Source organism: Natrix helvetica (assembly GCF_964273705.1).
Source record: "Natrix helvetica genome assembly, chromosome: Z".
Taxonomy (NCBI): domain Eukaryota; kingdom Metazoa; phylum Chordata; class Lepidosauria; order Squamata; family Natricidae; genus Natrix; species Natrix helvetica.
The window spans coordinates 97,939,254-97,954,077 of NC_138554.1; the positions used below are offsets into that span (position 1 = coordinate 97,939,254).

A 14,824-nucleotide genomic window follows, 5' to 3' on the forward strand; every position below is an offset into this window, starting at 1 on the left:
CTAAAATAACATACTGTAGACACTAAAATTATATTTCCCCTGTAGTATTGGTACTTTTGACTATAGTGAGAGATTCCTGAAACCCCTTAGACACTGTAGAGCAACACAAGGAAGGGTAAGCACATTTCTGCAGAGGAATATAACTCATTCCTATGGTGGCGCAGAGGTTAGAGTGCAGTACTGCAGGCTACTTCTGCTGACTGCAGTCTGCCTGCAATTTGGCAGTTCAAATCTCACCAAGTTCAAGTTTTATTCAGCCTTCCATCCTTCTGAGGTGACTAAAATGAGGACCCAGATTGCTGGGAGCAATATGTTGACTCTATAAACCGCTTAGGGAGGGCTATAAAGCAATGTAAGGAGTATTGCTATTGCTATTCCTCAAATATGTATTGGTATCATTTATTTGAAGGATCTGTTATTCTTGTTGGATATCATCCTTTCTTTTTTTTTTTACTGATGCATTTAATAGTACATTTCAGAATCTTTCCAAAGGAGAGATCAGAACTGTCAAAACCATTATCTGATCATTCTGGTAAACAGCTGTTATAGCAATGTAGACAATATATTTAAATTTTTATGAAACATTCAGAAAAGTGTGGAAGATCTGATCTACAACCTGTAAAAGGCTAAATCTGAACATGTCTACCACTAACTCTCATATGGTATGTATTGTTTAACTATGGCTAAATGCATAAAGATCAATAGATGGAATCAAACATGTTAAGATAAAAACCAGACAAATCATACTATAATGTATCTTAACTATGAATTGAACAGTTTACTAGATTAGTAACAACATTTTACCATTGATCAAGTATTTTGGTAAAGTGGCTGAAATCAAGTTTCAACCATTCACTTAGTGACTGCTTGAAATTACAAAGGCACTGAGAAAAGTGACGTATGACTGTTGCACCACACCATGGACATGCAATAAAAAAAACTGGGTACTTGGCAATCAGCATTTATTTATGAAGATTGCAGCTTCCTAGCTAGCTTCTGGCAAGCAAAGTCAGTGGGAAAAGCTGGATTGACTTAACAACTGTGTGATTCACTTAGTAACCAAGATCATGACAAGAAGCATCATAAAATTGGTAGCGAATCACTTAACAGTCACCTTTCTTAGCATCAGAAATTCTGGTTCAGAATTCAAGGACTTCCTATACAAATTTAGCAGGGTTGATTTTATAGGGTATCCTGAATGATCTGGTACTCATTTGATGCTATTTTAATTTTAATGCATATTAGAACATTTATTCCTATGGAATCATCTCTTTATAGCTAAATTAGTTGAGATTGACATTTATGATCATGTTGCCTGATTTGAAGGGAAAGTTGATTAGTGTATGCTACCTAGAGTTACTTTTCACAAGCTAGGGAGTTATATAAATATGATTAATAAATAAATAATTAAGAAGATATATGCCATTGCAATTTGGTTATATAGCCTTAACCATGGGAACCTCATAGTACTTCGTGACTATTAGCAATTGCCACATGATTCAGAACAATTCATGTAAGGCCTATGGAAGTAATTTAAGGGATTAGAGATATAAAATCTTAGTAGGCTTTACTAACCAGAAAAAAAGCAGAGTGCCTTTGTAACTTCAAGCAGTCACTAAATGAATGGTTGAAACTTAAGGACTACCTGTGTAAGTCGAAGTCATGTGAATTGGAACTGTTTCCTGCTTCTTCTGTTGTGCCATCTCATAACCCTCACGTACTATTGATGCCATCACTACTTTGACTTTTTCAGTTCTGACAAAGCAATCTTCTGTCCTTGTAACAAAAGTGATCAGTCCAAGAAAAACTAGTTGCCCCTTCCTGCTGCCAACCTATTTTCATTCTCCAATTTAGCAAAATTATGAGAGATTTCCTTTAAAAGTCTTAAAGAAAACCTCTTATACATGGGTTGCACAAAATCTTCAGCACGCCTTAAAGTTTAAGTCAATGGCAGCAGCTAGATAGAGCTTTGTTAGCTTGCAAAAAATAATCATGATCATAAATTGGGTGACAGTGACTGATTCACTGGCATGTTCAAAAATTGCCAAGCTGGCTTTGCAGTCAGAGTGAAATGAATACTATGATTTGTCTTTTTATATTACATCTGTCTTCACCCTCAATACGTCTGACAATCACGTAATCCTCCATCTGGAAGCACTTCTGCAGTTAAAAGCAATTTACTGTACGTTCGTAGATACTGGGTTCCTGGAAGCCACTGTATTCATACTGACTTTGTGGATAGTAATATAAATAATGTTTTCTTTTAAACACAATCAGTCCGACTTAGCAAATACTGAATTGATGGGTGCATTTTGGGAGGGGAGACATTAGAGAACTGGGAGAGGGGAAAAACCCATGCCAGACTGAAAGTTGTATATTCTGTATTAAATTTACCCTGATAGACAGATTAAATGGACATATTACCTTTGAAGTTATATGAAATTTGAGACTGACTTATCTACCCTCTTTAAAATTTAATTAAGAGCTTTTTCCTCTTTGAAAACTGTTTAAGAAGCTTTCAAATTAAGTTAGATTTCTAAATAAAGAATCAAGAATTAGAATATATATATATATATATATATATATATATATATGTGTGTGTGTGTGTGTGTGTGTGTGTGTGTGTGTGTGTGTTACAGATAGTCAGTGTTTAAAAATATATAGATATATGCAGTTTTACAATCCTCACAATAAATTTGAGAAGTAGAGGTTTCCAAACTTCCATCCTTATTTGAAAAAAATACTTTTTCAACTGGGGAAAACATCCTTAAAATTAGGCTCAGTTCATGCAATTCAATAATATGTAACAAATTATATGAAACCATGCATGGGATTGTTGAATGATTATATTGGAATGTAGATCTGAGTTCTGTGTGCCACATTTAATAAGTATTCATCATTGTGAAATATTAATATAAATGCCCTTTATATATATTTGTACATTAAAAATGTGTAGAATCCTTATAAATAAATGGAATAATTTGAGAAATGTGATCTACTATAAATGTACAGTGCTTCCAATTAATTTTTTTCCTGATCTCAAGAAAAGACACATTTTAAAGTGTTGCAAACAGATGCCATATTTGTGCAGTTATACACTGCTTTTTGGACATGAATTTGAAGAGCAACAGAGCTATACAGTCTACTCCACAGGTACAGTTGCCTGACTTCCTTGACATTTTCTTTACACCAAACATATTAAGTATGTTATCATTGTTTAAATATACAAAAAAAAATCTATGACTTTGCTAAAGATCAAATACAGTCAATGCTCCTGACTTTTGGAGGCTGCACAAAGAAAGAACAAAATGAAATAATCTTGCATCTTTGATTACTTTAATTAGACAGATAAATAGTAATATTTAGATTGAGATGATAAATTGTCTCTCTGTCTCTATCCCTATCCCTATCTCTCTGCCTATCAAACATGTTCCTTGAGCACATTCTTTTGGATTGTAGCCATAATCATTATCAGAGTTAAATACAGTACAACAAAATATGAAAAAAAACATTAAAATGTAATTTGTATTTGATATATAATGTGCTTATTTTATTAAAGCGAAAACATGGACCCATGAAAACCAAGATAGACATTCTCTTAAAATAAAATGCTTGAACATTTTGATCTGTGATGGCAGCTCCTAATGCTAGAATTTCTATTCACAAAGTTAAATATTCAGTTCCATTGGTTTCAATGGGAATCTACAATATATAATAAATAAATGTTATTATATAATAATAAATATAATGATACATGTATATGGATGTCTATACCCTATCTATAACTCCAATCCAATTTTTTTAAATTCTCTATTTCTGATTTGCAAAGTGTAATGAGTAAAGTATTGAAAGACTGTGACAGGTCAGAGTTAAGGTCATAGAGTGCATTTCATTGTCACACAGCATTAAAAAAAAGTTGTATTTTGCATTGCAGGCATTTCTTCCTTAATTTGACATTTACTTAAATGTATGTCTTATTAATACAAAAATGCTTTAAAGATAGAAATATATATTCTAACAATTTCATTGCATTTAAGTACAGTGACAATAAAGATTATACTTATAACATGGAAAACGCTTAAGTAAACTTATCAAATGTATGATACATAAAAGTTTGCTATTTCAAAATTAGATGAAAATGGTTTCTCTTTTTTCTAATTAAAATGTACTTTCCATTTATTTATTTTATTGTGATTTTTTATTGTAGTGTATTTTCATAATCCATTCATGTTTCAAGTAATTTAAAATAACTATTCTACATATCATTAAATTTTATCCTTCTGCTCTTTCCATTGCATAGCATGGATAAGTGTGTGTGTGGATGAAAAATGAAACTTACTTGTTGGTACCTGCTGCTGCAGAGGATAACTTCAATAGTATTATTATATACGTGTCCTGATTTGGCTTTCTTTTAGCATTTGGTTGGTGCTGGTACCTATGCTTTTATCAGGATATGGAAGCTGTACATTCATAGATGCTCTAAGCACCTGGATTCATACAAGCTATCCAATCCTGTGTAGCAAACAAGTAAAAGCATGAACATGTGCAGTGGCTTTTTTATTTTCCTATTAAAAATATAAGACCATTGTTTGTACTACTATAATGTACTGAATTTCTGTCTTAAAGCAGAAATAGAAATTAATTAATTTGCAGAATACCATTTTATAAACATATTCTGCATTGTAAGTAACATAGCTTTTTTTTAATGAAAACAATAAAACATTTAAAAGAGCATTTATGGAATTTAGTTGGTGCCACAAATATTTCAGTGTAGAAGAGGAGTCATATAAATCATAATTCAAGCATGTTATTGTTTTTTAAAAAATAAATAAATGTGAATTATAAAATTTTTAAATTGGCCTAATGACAAAGTATTCAGTTTATGTATAAATAAGAGCTCTTAAAACTACCATTCTTTTGGAAAAGCATGGGACCATCCTATGCTTGCTTTGAATACTCACAAGAATTTTTTTTTCCCCCATTTCAACTCACATTTGTATTCACATGAAGTTTTGGTAGTATCATATTCTCAGTTTCACATTAATTCCAATGGGATCTTTCAAATGTTTAAATGCCTAAAATAGCTTTTCCTAGACTTGTGAAAATTATTTTAAATTACACAAATATTTTTAATATGTCTGGCTTCTGACAGAGCATCAGTATATAAAGGAGGATGGCACTGGCTATTTTTCTGCCAGCTTTTTCCATTTCCTCCTTCCATTCCCACTTTTTCCTTGAAATAACCAACCTTATTATTAGTTGAAAAACAGTGTTGCTTTCATGTATTTTGTGTTTTATTGAGTTAATCATTTTATAGAACACACAGCTCCTAATTTGAATATCTGGAAATATAATTCAGCTTAATTTTTGGCACTGAACAACATATGGAGATTCCTTCACTGGCATATATTTAATACATAATAAATTAAAATAAGGACATGATTTAAGTAAGGTGATTCTGTAAAACTATCTAAATATACTTATTAGTAAACCTGAATCAATTCAGTGGAATTATTTCCAGGTTAAATTGCACCATTTTTCAAGAAGAGGAAACTATATACATGATTACTTCTTCCATTTGAATTTTAGGGGGCTAATAATAATTTGAGTTATTGCTAGAATAATGAAATATATGAGTGGGTAATTACAACAGCATATACAATTCCATTTTTTCTTTCAACTATATCTGTATTTAGTGATTTATAAATATAGGGTTATGGTAAAGATTATTTGGTTGAGTTTAGTGATACTAAAAAAATCAATATGACTTGGCTTGGAATTTGAATTTTCCACTGTGGGATACTTTGCTGTGATATGATATAAAGACAAGTCATTTTAAAAGTTTCTTCTATAACTTGAACTGTAACTGTAAAGATTTAGTTGACAGCCAAAGATAATGGCTTTTCTAATAGTGTGCAAACATTCTTATGCTGAACATACTACGATAAAAATATAACTAAGATCCTATTTTTTAAAATTAAGTCAAAACTGCATGTTCTCAATTAGTCTTCTCCAAATTGTCTTCAAGTTGCCATGATTCCTAGGTATCATCATTATTCTATGCAACCACATTGATATTTTACCAATAATTGTGAAAATGAGGATATGGGCTCTTAGACAATTTATTTATTGCCTATAAAACATTAGTTGATTATTGAAAGTTATTGCTAATCAAAATAATTAAACAGACATTAGTGATTTAGCCCTCTTTTTGAGTCACTTCTCTTTTCCATTCATTTTTGCATAATAGTATTATCAACCATTTAGTAAGATTCTAAGTGGCTTTCAAATATGGTTCAATATTGAATGTGGCAGCAACTAAATTACATAAGCAAATCTTTAACCTACTTTTAAATATCTGAACCACACTCATAAAACAGAAGACCAATAAGCATAAATAATACCACAATGATACACAAACAACTTTCTTAATACATGCATACTTCTTACATTACTACTAGGAATACATTGGATAACAATTAACAAGTGGAAATCATTTCTTTTGAAAGTTTTTTTTTAACTAACTTGGGAATGATAAAGTTATGTGAATCTCAGGAAAAAAACTGAATTTTATAAATGAGGGGCCACCACTGAGAAAGGCCTACTGTACTTGTCTATGTCAACATGCCACATTCCAAATGATGAAAAACATTTCTGAAAACAAACAGACTTCTTCCAAACTCTTGCCAGAAAACCTTTTAAATACTAATTCCGAATTGAGCTGTGGGAAGTCTGCCCAAGACTAATGAGTCCTAGTCCATCACTTGGTGGATTAAATCTGAATACATTTGCATGTGAATAGCTATGAAGAAAATACTTCCTTTACTTTTTGAGAATTCCCATACAAGTTTCTAGGCAGCACTTCAGAAAAAAAAGGCCCTTCCTGAGTACAAGGCAATGAATATCTTTTGTGATGGCACCTGGTACCAGTAACTTTAAAATAAATTTACACTACTGTAAAGCAACCCTGTTTTTTAGAATCTTGCTAGTAATTAATCTGATTCATTTCAATATCCTGCAATTTTTATATAATGTGGTCCTCTAATTTAATCCCTTTGTTTTAGCTGCTGAATAGGGAATGTTATTATTCTTTTATTATGTCTTTGGATGTAATTAAAGTTATAATTTTGTACTATATATCAGTTTTTGAGCTGCTGTTTTAAGACAGCTTAGCCAATTGTGTCTCTCTCTATGTGTGTGCACATGCATGCAGGTTATCTACAAAACTGAAGCTGCATTCATATTTCCATTCATATGGGAATAAGATATTTAAAGGAACTAGATTCAGTGGAACAGATTGCATGTGGATTGCACCATAAATCCTCTTATTAAATAAAGGCTTACTTCGGCTTGTACTCTAAATGAATCAAATTCTCTGATTCCTTGTGCAACACTTCTTCAAATTCTTGCCACACCATTGAGATACCCAAGAATCAAAGAATCAACCACATTTCATTATTACAATCCTCATTATTCAAACTCTAAAATTATTGGGTATGCAGCAAGGCAAGAATCAGTGTAGCATCTTCATGCTTATAAAAGTGCCTCTGATTTCACATTGCTCCCAAAATGTGTAACTGGAAAGTGAAAATGGTGGTTGAATTTAACCCAGTGCTTGCTAAGCAAGCTTACCTATTCAGAAAAGATCACAAATGAAAGCAGAGTGGGAGTGAACATTTCATGACAAGCACTTTATAAGCTTGTATAACATGCTATTAACATTCTGTTCATGTCCAACAATCCCCAAAGGTTCCTTAGCTCTGTTACATACATATATATGTTGAATCTAAATAGCATTGCAAGTTGTCAAAATGAATGAAGCTAAATAGCACTGCATGTTATCAAAAAAAAAAGTCTGGAATGTGTCTAACAATGGTTACGTCTGCTGTATTTTATTTATTATTTTCCTAGATCTGTTTATTACTCCAATTTTAACTGTTATGTGATAATATTTCACTGTGATTTACAGTATTATTTTCTGTTACAATGTTAAGTGCTATTAGGATCTAGACAAAAGCATACGATAAGATATGAATAATACCTTCTCCAAATGCTGATTACTCCTTTTATCAAGCCTGTTGCCAATTGAATCTACAATAGCAGAGTTGGAAGGGACCTTGGAGGTCTTCTAGTCCAACCCCCTAACTAGGCAGGAAACCCTATACAATTTCAGACAAATGGCTATCCAACATCTTCTTAAAGACTTCCAGTGTTGGGGCATTCACAACTTTGGGAGGCAAGCTGTTCCCCCGATTAATTGTTCTAACTGTCAGGAAATTTTTTCTCAGTTCTAAGTTGCTTTTCTCCTTGATTAGTTCCCACCCATTGCTTCTTGTTCTACCCACAGGTGCCTTGGAGAATAGTTTGACTCCCTCTTCTTTGTGGCTACCTCTGAGATATTGTAACACTGCTATCATGTCTCCCCTAGTCCTTCTTTTCATTAAACTAGACATACCCAGTTCCTGCTGTCACTGCGTTAATTGTTTGCTAGCCAAGCTGAAGACTTACTGCGCAGGTCATTGGCAGGTCATAGGCCTTTATCAGCAATGATTTACTGCGCATGCTTAACATGTTTATAATACATCACACATTCCAGAGACTTCTTTACTTTTGTTCTTCTGTTCGTCTGCCAAGAAGGTGGGCGACAAACTGCTCTTGCCAAAATGTAACAATTAGATAGATTTGTTTATTTTCTGATTTCTTATTTTTTACATTAAAAGTTTGTTTTCATTAGAACATGTTCTCGGGTTTTTATTTTCGCTTTCTTGAAGATATGCTGTTTGGGAAAGCCGTCGGTCTAAGACCTCATTAGGGTGAAATTTCCCCTGACACCTGCAACCATTCTTCATATCTTTTAGTCTCCAGTCCCCTAATCATCTTTGTTGCTCTTCTCTGCACTCTTTCTAGAGTCTCCACATCTTTTCTAAATCATGGCGACCAAAATTGAATGCAGTATTCCAAGTGTGGCCTTACCAAGGCATTATAAAGTGGTATTAATACTTCATGTGATCTTGATTCTATCCCTCTGTTTATGTAGCCTAGAACTGTGTTGGCTTTTTTGGCAGCTGCTGCACACTACTGGCTCATATTTAAAATCTATACTAATCTAATGTAAAATATATGTGATTGTGTTTGCCTCTTTATTCTTATTATCTTAAAGCAAATAATTTCTTGATCAAGTATAATTGGGAGAAGAGTATCAATTTACAGATTTGATAAATTACAAATATTACCCAAAAATTTATAGCTGTTTTCCTTGCACAGTTAATGAATTTTTATGCAGCCCCTTCTACGTCTTTTTCTATATAATAAATTTATTTATGAGAAGGACCTAATCTGCCAAAAAGCTATAATTCTTCAGAATAATATCCTTAATTCTGATTATAAAGTATTTTATAATATCCTAATAAATGCTCCTGTAAAAATATTTGGAAAATGTGATAATGTTCCTAGAAATATTCCTAATTTCCAGTCTCATGGCTAGGGAATGATGTTATAATGGAAATCCTGTTCTCCTGGAAAAAAAAAAACTGCCATGAAAATTATTTCTGGAAAATGTCTAATTACATTAGCAATGTCTTATCACTGGAGGCAGGCTGGAATAAGACAGTTATTTGGTTTTATTTGTAATTGTCTACTTTATAAGTATTATATTGTGTGTGTTTTAAATAGACCCACATAAGAGGCATGCTGCAGTTTGCAATCCAACAGCTAGAGAAAGGAGGATGGCATAAACGTATCTGGAAAAATTGATGTCCTTGGCAGCCTTATTTACTGTGCTCCCAGGGCTCTCAGATAATTAAGCAAGGCAAGTACATAAAAGGCTTCCTAACAACCTGTTCATCTTGGCTCAACAATAATTCCTGGGGCCACACTTCATGTTACATAGCTGTTGTGTGGAGAGATAGTGTGGTAGATTAAGTATCTCCCTTGTGGCTGAATTATTTTTACCAGACATCCAGGAGTAAGTGTGTCTGATTTCAATGGCTTTTACAGCTAATCTAATTTGCTAAATTTACAGTATATCTATAGTAAATTTAACAAATCAAATCTATTTAATCTAGATTTATAATCTAGAAATCTTTTTTATTAGATTTGCAGTATAATTTAAACAATGAAACTTTCTGTTGTACAGCTTATGGAATATTATCAGTGAGTAAGACAAGCATTTTTGCAAGCAATTTACAAGAGACTGTCTCACAAAGTAGAAATTAAATTCTGGAAATCTTAGCATGCAGCCAAATTTTAATTTAAGTATATAACCTCATACCATGACTTAAATGCTATTTCTGTTGAAATCAATTAACTCCACAGTTAATGGCATTCTAATATATGCTGTTTTCTTGGAATTATCTGATGTGGAAGGGCTTACCAAACCAACACTTTATATATCTAGGCCCTAAGCCAAAACAAATGGATTCAGATTAAAATGCAATCCTCTTAATCTCATATATTAAACAATAGTATTCTCATTGTAAGCATCAACACCTTCCTTTTCAAATCTTCAGAGGGGGAAGGAGGAAGGCAAAGTAAATCTAGAAGTTTTAGTCTCCAAAAGAGTTGCCAGGGTGGTGTTTCTTTTCTTTAGCCAAGAACTATTTTGCTTGGCTTGCTATAGCTTGGTTTGACAGGAGAAAAAACACAACAACAACTTGCCAACTGCCTACAATTTAATAAGCTGAGCTGCAAATGCTATTGGTTTTTGGCACATCATGATCCCTGTACACCACACAACATAGGAACCAGAGGTTTACTTTGGCTGTTGTAGCCAATGCTTTTGGCCAATATATGCTCTTTGAGCCAACCAAGGGTATGTTTAGAGAGGGTGGTTTTAGCTGAGGTGTTAAAAAGCTTGGGTTGGCTACCTAGCCAACATTTGTACTGAGGGAAAGATGTGACCATTCATGTCTACCCAAACAGGGCATGAAACCTACTGGCAGGAAACATTTCCCTTTACCCTATATGGCAGCATGACAGGAACTTCAAAGGTACCCATTGGCTTCCTTCCAAACCAGCTCTAAGCATTTATAAGCCAGTGATGACAATACAAGGTGCTATGTCAGCCTTTCACCCCAATATGTAACCATCCAATTGTGCTGGTATGTTATCAAATGTGCATTCAGATAAAAACAATTACAAGTTGTAATCAATACCATATTGGGAGAGTTTCATGGTCAACAGCCTTAGTTTTGTATCTAAGACAAAGCATTTTGGTGCTTTGTGCATATGTATCTCAGGAATTTATTTTTACAAAACCCTATATAAATCTGATTCTTTCAAAACCCTACACACTTCCCAAATAAGGCTCAGTACATAGATATCACTTCTCTGAATGCTTTAATGTATTTCTTAATTCAAACAGCAATACTTATTTAAATGGCCACCCAATTTGTAAAACACCATTCTGAATGGTTCACAACTACAATAATAAAAAGTCAAAGACAGTAAAAACCAGGTGGGTGAGTTCCAGTACACTATAGTAAAACATTAGTTTGATTCACTTACAAATGTATGTATCTTTTACATACTTAAATATATGTTTGAATTTTCATGATAATCTTTTTAAAAATTTCAGATGAATCAGGAAGCTGATGGATAGTGACAGTGACAGGGAATATCCATAACAGCAAAATAGAAATGTATTTCTCCCATAATCCAAAAGCCTAGGATCTACTTTTTAGGAACAAGCCATGTAGAAAAGCTCAAGACATCTAATAGATACTCATAGCCATGAGAAACAAAGCTTCTAATATTGGAAACAAGAATTCCTGCCATTTTATAGCCTTTGGATGTCCAGGACTGTACTTAATGTTTTTTATATGGGACAAAATGGTGAAATGGGTAGGGCTCCTGTTTTTTCCTTCTGTCTTTTGGTGGAGACAAGGAGACATGTGTGGGTTTTTTTTATATATAACTTTTTAGGATTTATGCCATATTTTCTGAACATTTCCTATCTTAAAATAGTACAATTTATGCCATCAATTTTGATGGCTAGGGTTAGAGATGGTTCTGGAGATGCAGATGTTATTAAATGTTACAGTTACCTGCCTAGATTAAATCAGTCAGTACCACAAACATGCAGAGACATAGACAAAAATATTATGTTGTCTCACTGCCATTAAATATTTTCCTCATCCAGTTTTCAATATTCCAGCATAAAGTGATGGATAAATATCTAATTCCTAAAGTTTTTGTAAAAATTTTTTTTTTTAAAAAAACTGGCAAGATCTGAAGCTGCGAAGCCAGAAGCCCAAGCATAAATAATAATATAACTAGAAACCAAATACTCACTTTGTTCCTTGTTTTAAATAGGACAATATAAGTAGTGTTGAACATCTTACCATTTTAGCTTCTGAATGCATTGGAGCAACTTGAGGTGAAGCACATGGATTACTGAGGTTTGGACTTTGCATTCCCATGATACTTGAGTTCATAGACATCTGTCTTTCCATCTTGAAAAGCGAACAGAAAGAAGAAATGAGTTTTGGCATGTGGAAGATAAATCTAAAGATCAGAGAGAATTGTAATTTTCATATGGCATGTTGTTTTTCTTTAAATAAGCAAGAGCCAAGCTATCGATAAACATAAGAGTAATTCTATAGGAAAGTCTTATCTAGTTCAGTGTTTTGTTCCATTAATGGTAACAAGCTACATCTGGGAAGTTGATGGATTTTCTGTATGATATTCTGTCCAGTCAGGATGGTACTACCTTTGTTGATTGCCTTTAACACAGGAAACAAAACACACACACACACACACACACACACACACACACACACACACACAAATCTGATTGAGTAGTTGCTTTGAAATAAATTGATCTTTTAAGTAGAAGTACTTTTAATAATAGCAATAACAATAGCACTTAGTCTTATATACTGCTTCACAGTGCTTTACAGCCCTCCCTACGCAGTTTCTAGAGTCATCATATTGCCCCCAATAATCTGGGTTCTTATTTTACTGACCTCGGAAGGTTGGAAGGCTGAGTCAACCTTGAATAATTTATCTTTTATTTTGAAAAATAACTTAGGTTAAAGAGGTCTAAAATATTACTACATGGAATTATAGTTAATGCTATATAAATTATCTGGAATATTTAAAAAGTGAGACTTTCCCTTATGGAATTATTAAATTTGGTAGGTATAAAAGCTCCAGGTTCCTATCTTAAATTAAACACTATTTCAGAAGGTAAAGTTAAAAAGATGTTCCTACATCTGCAATGCAGATCTTGGTAGATTTCATGGTATGTGTGTATGCATGCATGCATGCATTTGTATGTATATATGTATACACCTAGACACACAAACACACACTACAGGGAACAGAGCCAATAAAATTGAACTCTGGGAGAATCAGAATAAAACGTATGTGTCTGCAGACAAACACATATACACACACAAATACATATACACATTCACACATTCACACATAATTCAACTTTGGAATTTGCTATCATAAGAAATGCTTACTATCAACTTGAGTGGCTTCAAAAGAGGATTGCCCTAGCTCATGGGAATCAATATTTATTAGTTCTAATGACAGAATGCTTCTAAAGGCCTCAGCTGGGTGCTAGATTTGTCTGGCCACTATAAGAACAGACTGCTACCCTAGATGGACCAGGATCCTGATCCAGCAGTATTGCTCACGTATTTATGCTGATTGTGCTCTTACATTATGTTATTTTTGAAATGATACATGTAGAAAAGAAATATACTTACTGGCATCAAGACAGCAGAAGATCCAGGCATTGTAGGATTAGGTAAGGTCCCAGGCATAGAAGCAGGCATGGGCTGTCTTTGACGGTTGTGCAGGTGTAGCAGTGATGATAAGGAGCCTGGAACAGGCCTATAAAAGAGGAACATGGAAGAAAGGATTAAATATAAAACTTCAGAAGAAAACAACTGCACATTCAACGATTCCTTTTTTAAAATTATGAATATAAAGTCAACATGTTGTATAACTATTCTCAAATAATTAAGATCCAGAATAAAGTCGAGTACCATAAGAATTCTCAAGTGCTTCTTCCCCATACAAACTTTTTGGTGATATTACATGGGACATAAGGAGAAATGCTGAATAATTAAGATGTGATCTTAATTATTACAGTCATAATTTTATAATGTTTGCTAGATTCTCCAATATTTTGAATTATTTTAACAAAAATTTTGCATTGAATAATATCTTCAGTTTGTTTAAGATTAATGCTAAAAATCCACCTAATATTTTAAGGAATAACAATTTGAATTTAAAACCCACTTAAGTATTTTCCAGATTTAGCAAGCCACATTATTTTTTTAAAAAAATTGTTAGATTGGGTAATGGAAAGGCACACACAGGCTAACGGTAACAACAGCTCTTTATTAACGCAGTAGCAACTATGTACAATCCAGCAAAGTTGAGTCTGCCAGCAGCCCTTTTATAGGGAGCTGTCAGACCATTCAACCAATGAGAGGGAACCAGAGGGAACAGAGGACCTTGGTGGAAACCATTAAAGCTGAAGCTAGTATCTAACACCCCTCCCCTTTTAGATGGAGTAATCCTACTGGTTACGTAGTCGCGCAGGTAGGTGTGTTTTTTGGTAGCTCGGCCTGACCTGTGCAGTTCAGTCAGAGGGTGTTCTTTGAACAGGTCGGACAGACCTGTTTGCTTTGCAGCTCCACTTGGTGAAAGCTCCTGGAACCTTTCACAGGCCGCAGCTGGAGCTTCTAGAGCCGGTTTGCTCGGACCTCACTGCGGGCCTGCAACACCACCAGATAAGTTCCCCGGTGCCCTCGGACTTGAGCTGTCTGTGGATGGAGTGAGTTCTTGCTCCGTTTGGGTAGGG

The 14,824-nt window shown here is 33.7% G+C and overlaps 1 protein-coding gene across 2 annotated transcripts in view; it reads right to left on the minus strand.

Moving 5' to 3' along the window:
* CREB5 (cAMP responsive element binding protein 5) overlaps positions 1 to 14,824 on the minus strand; it is a 267,317-nt gene that overhangs the window by 51,787 nt on the left and 200,706 nt on the right. For both annotated transcript variants that reach the window (XM_081932228.1, XM_081932229.1), the window contains 2 exons: positions 13,719 to 13,845; positions 12,342 to 12,452 (listed from right to left, as the gene is read on the minus strand). In XM_081932228.1, the coding sequence (XP_081788354.1) occupies positions 12,342 to 12,452; positions 13,719 to 13,845 (238 nt within the window). The remainder of the gene's footprint in view (positions 1 to 12,341; positions 12,453 to 13,718; positions 13,846 to 14,824) is intronic.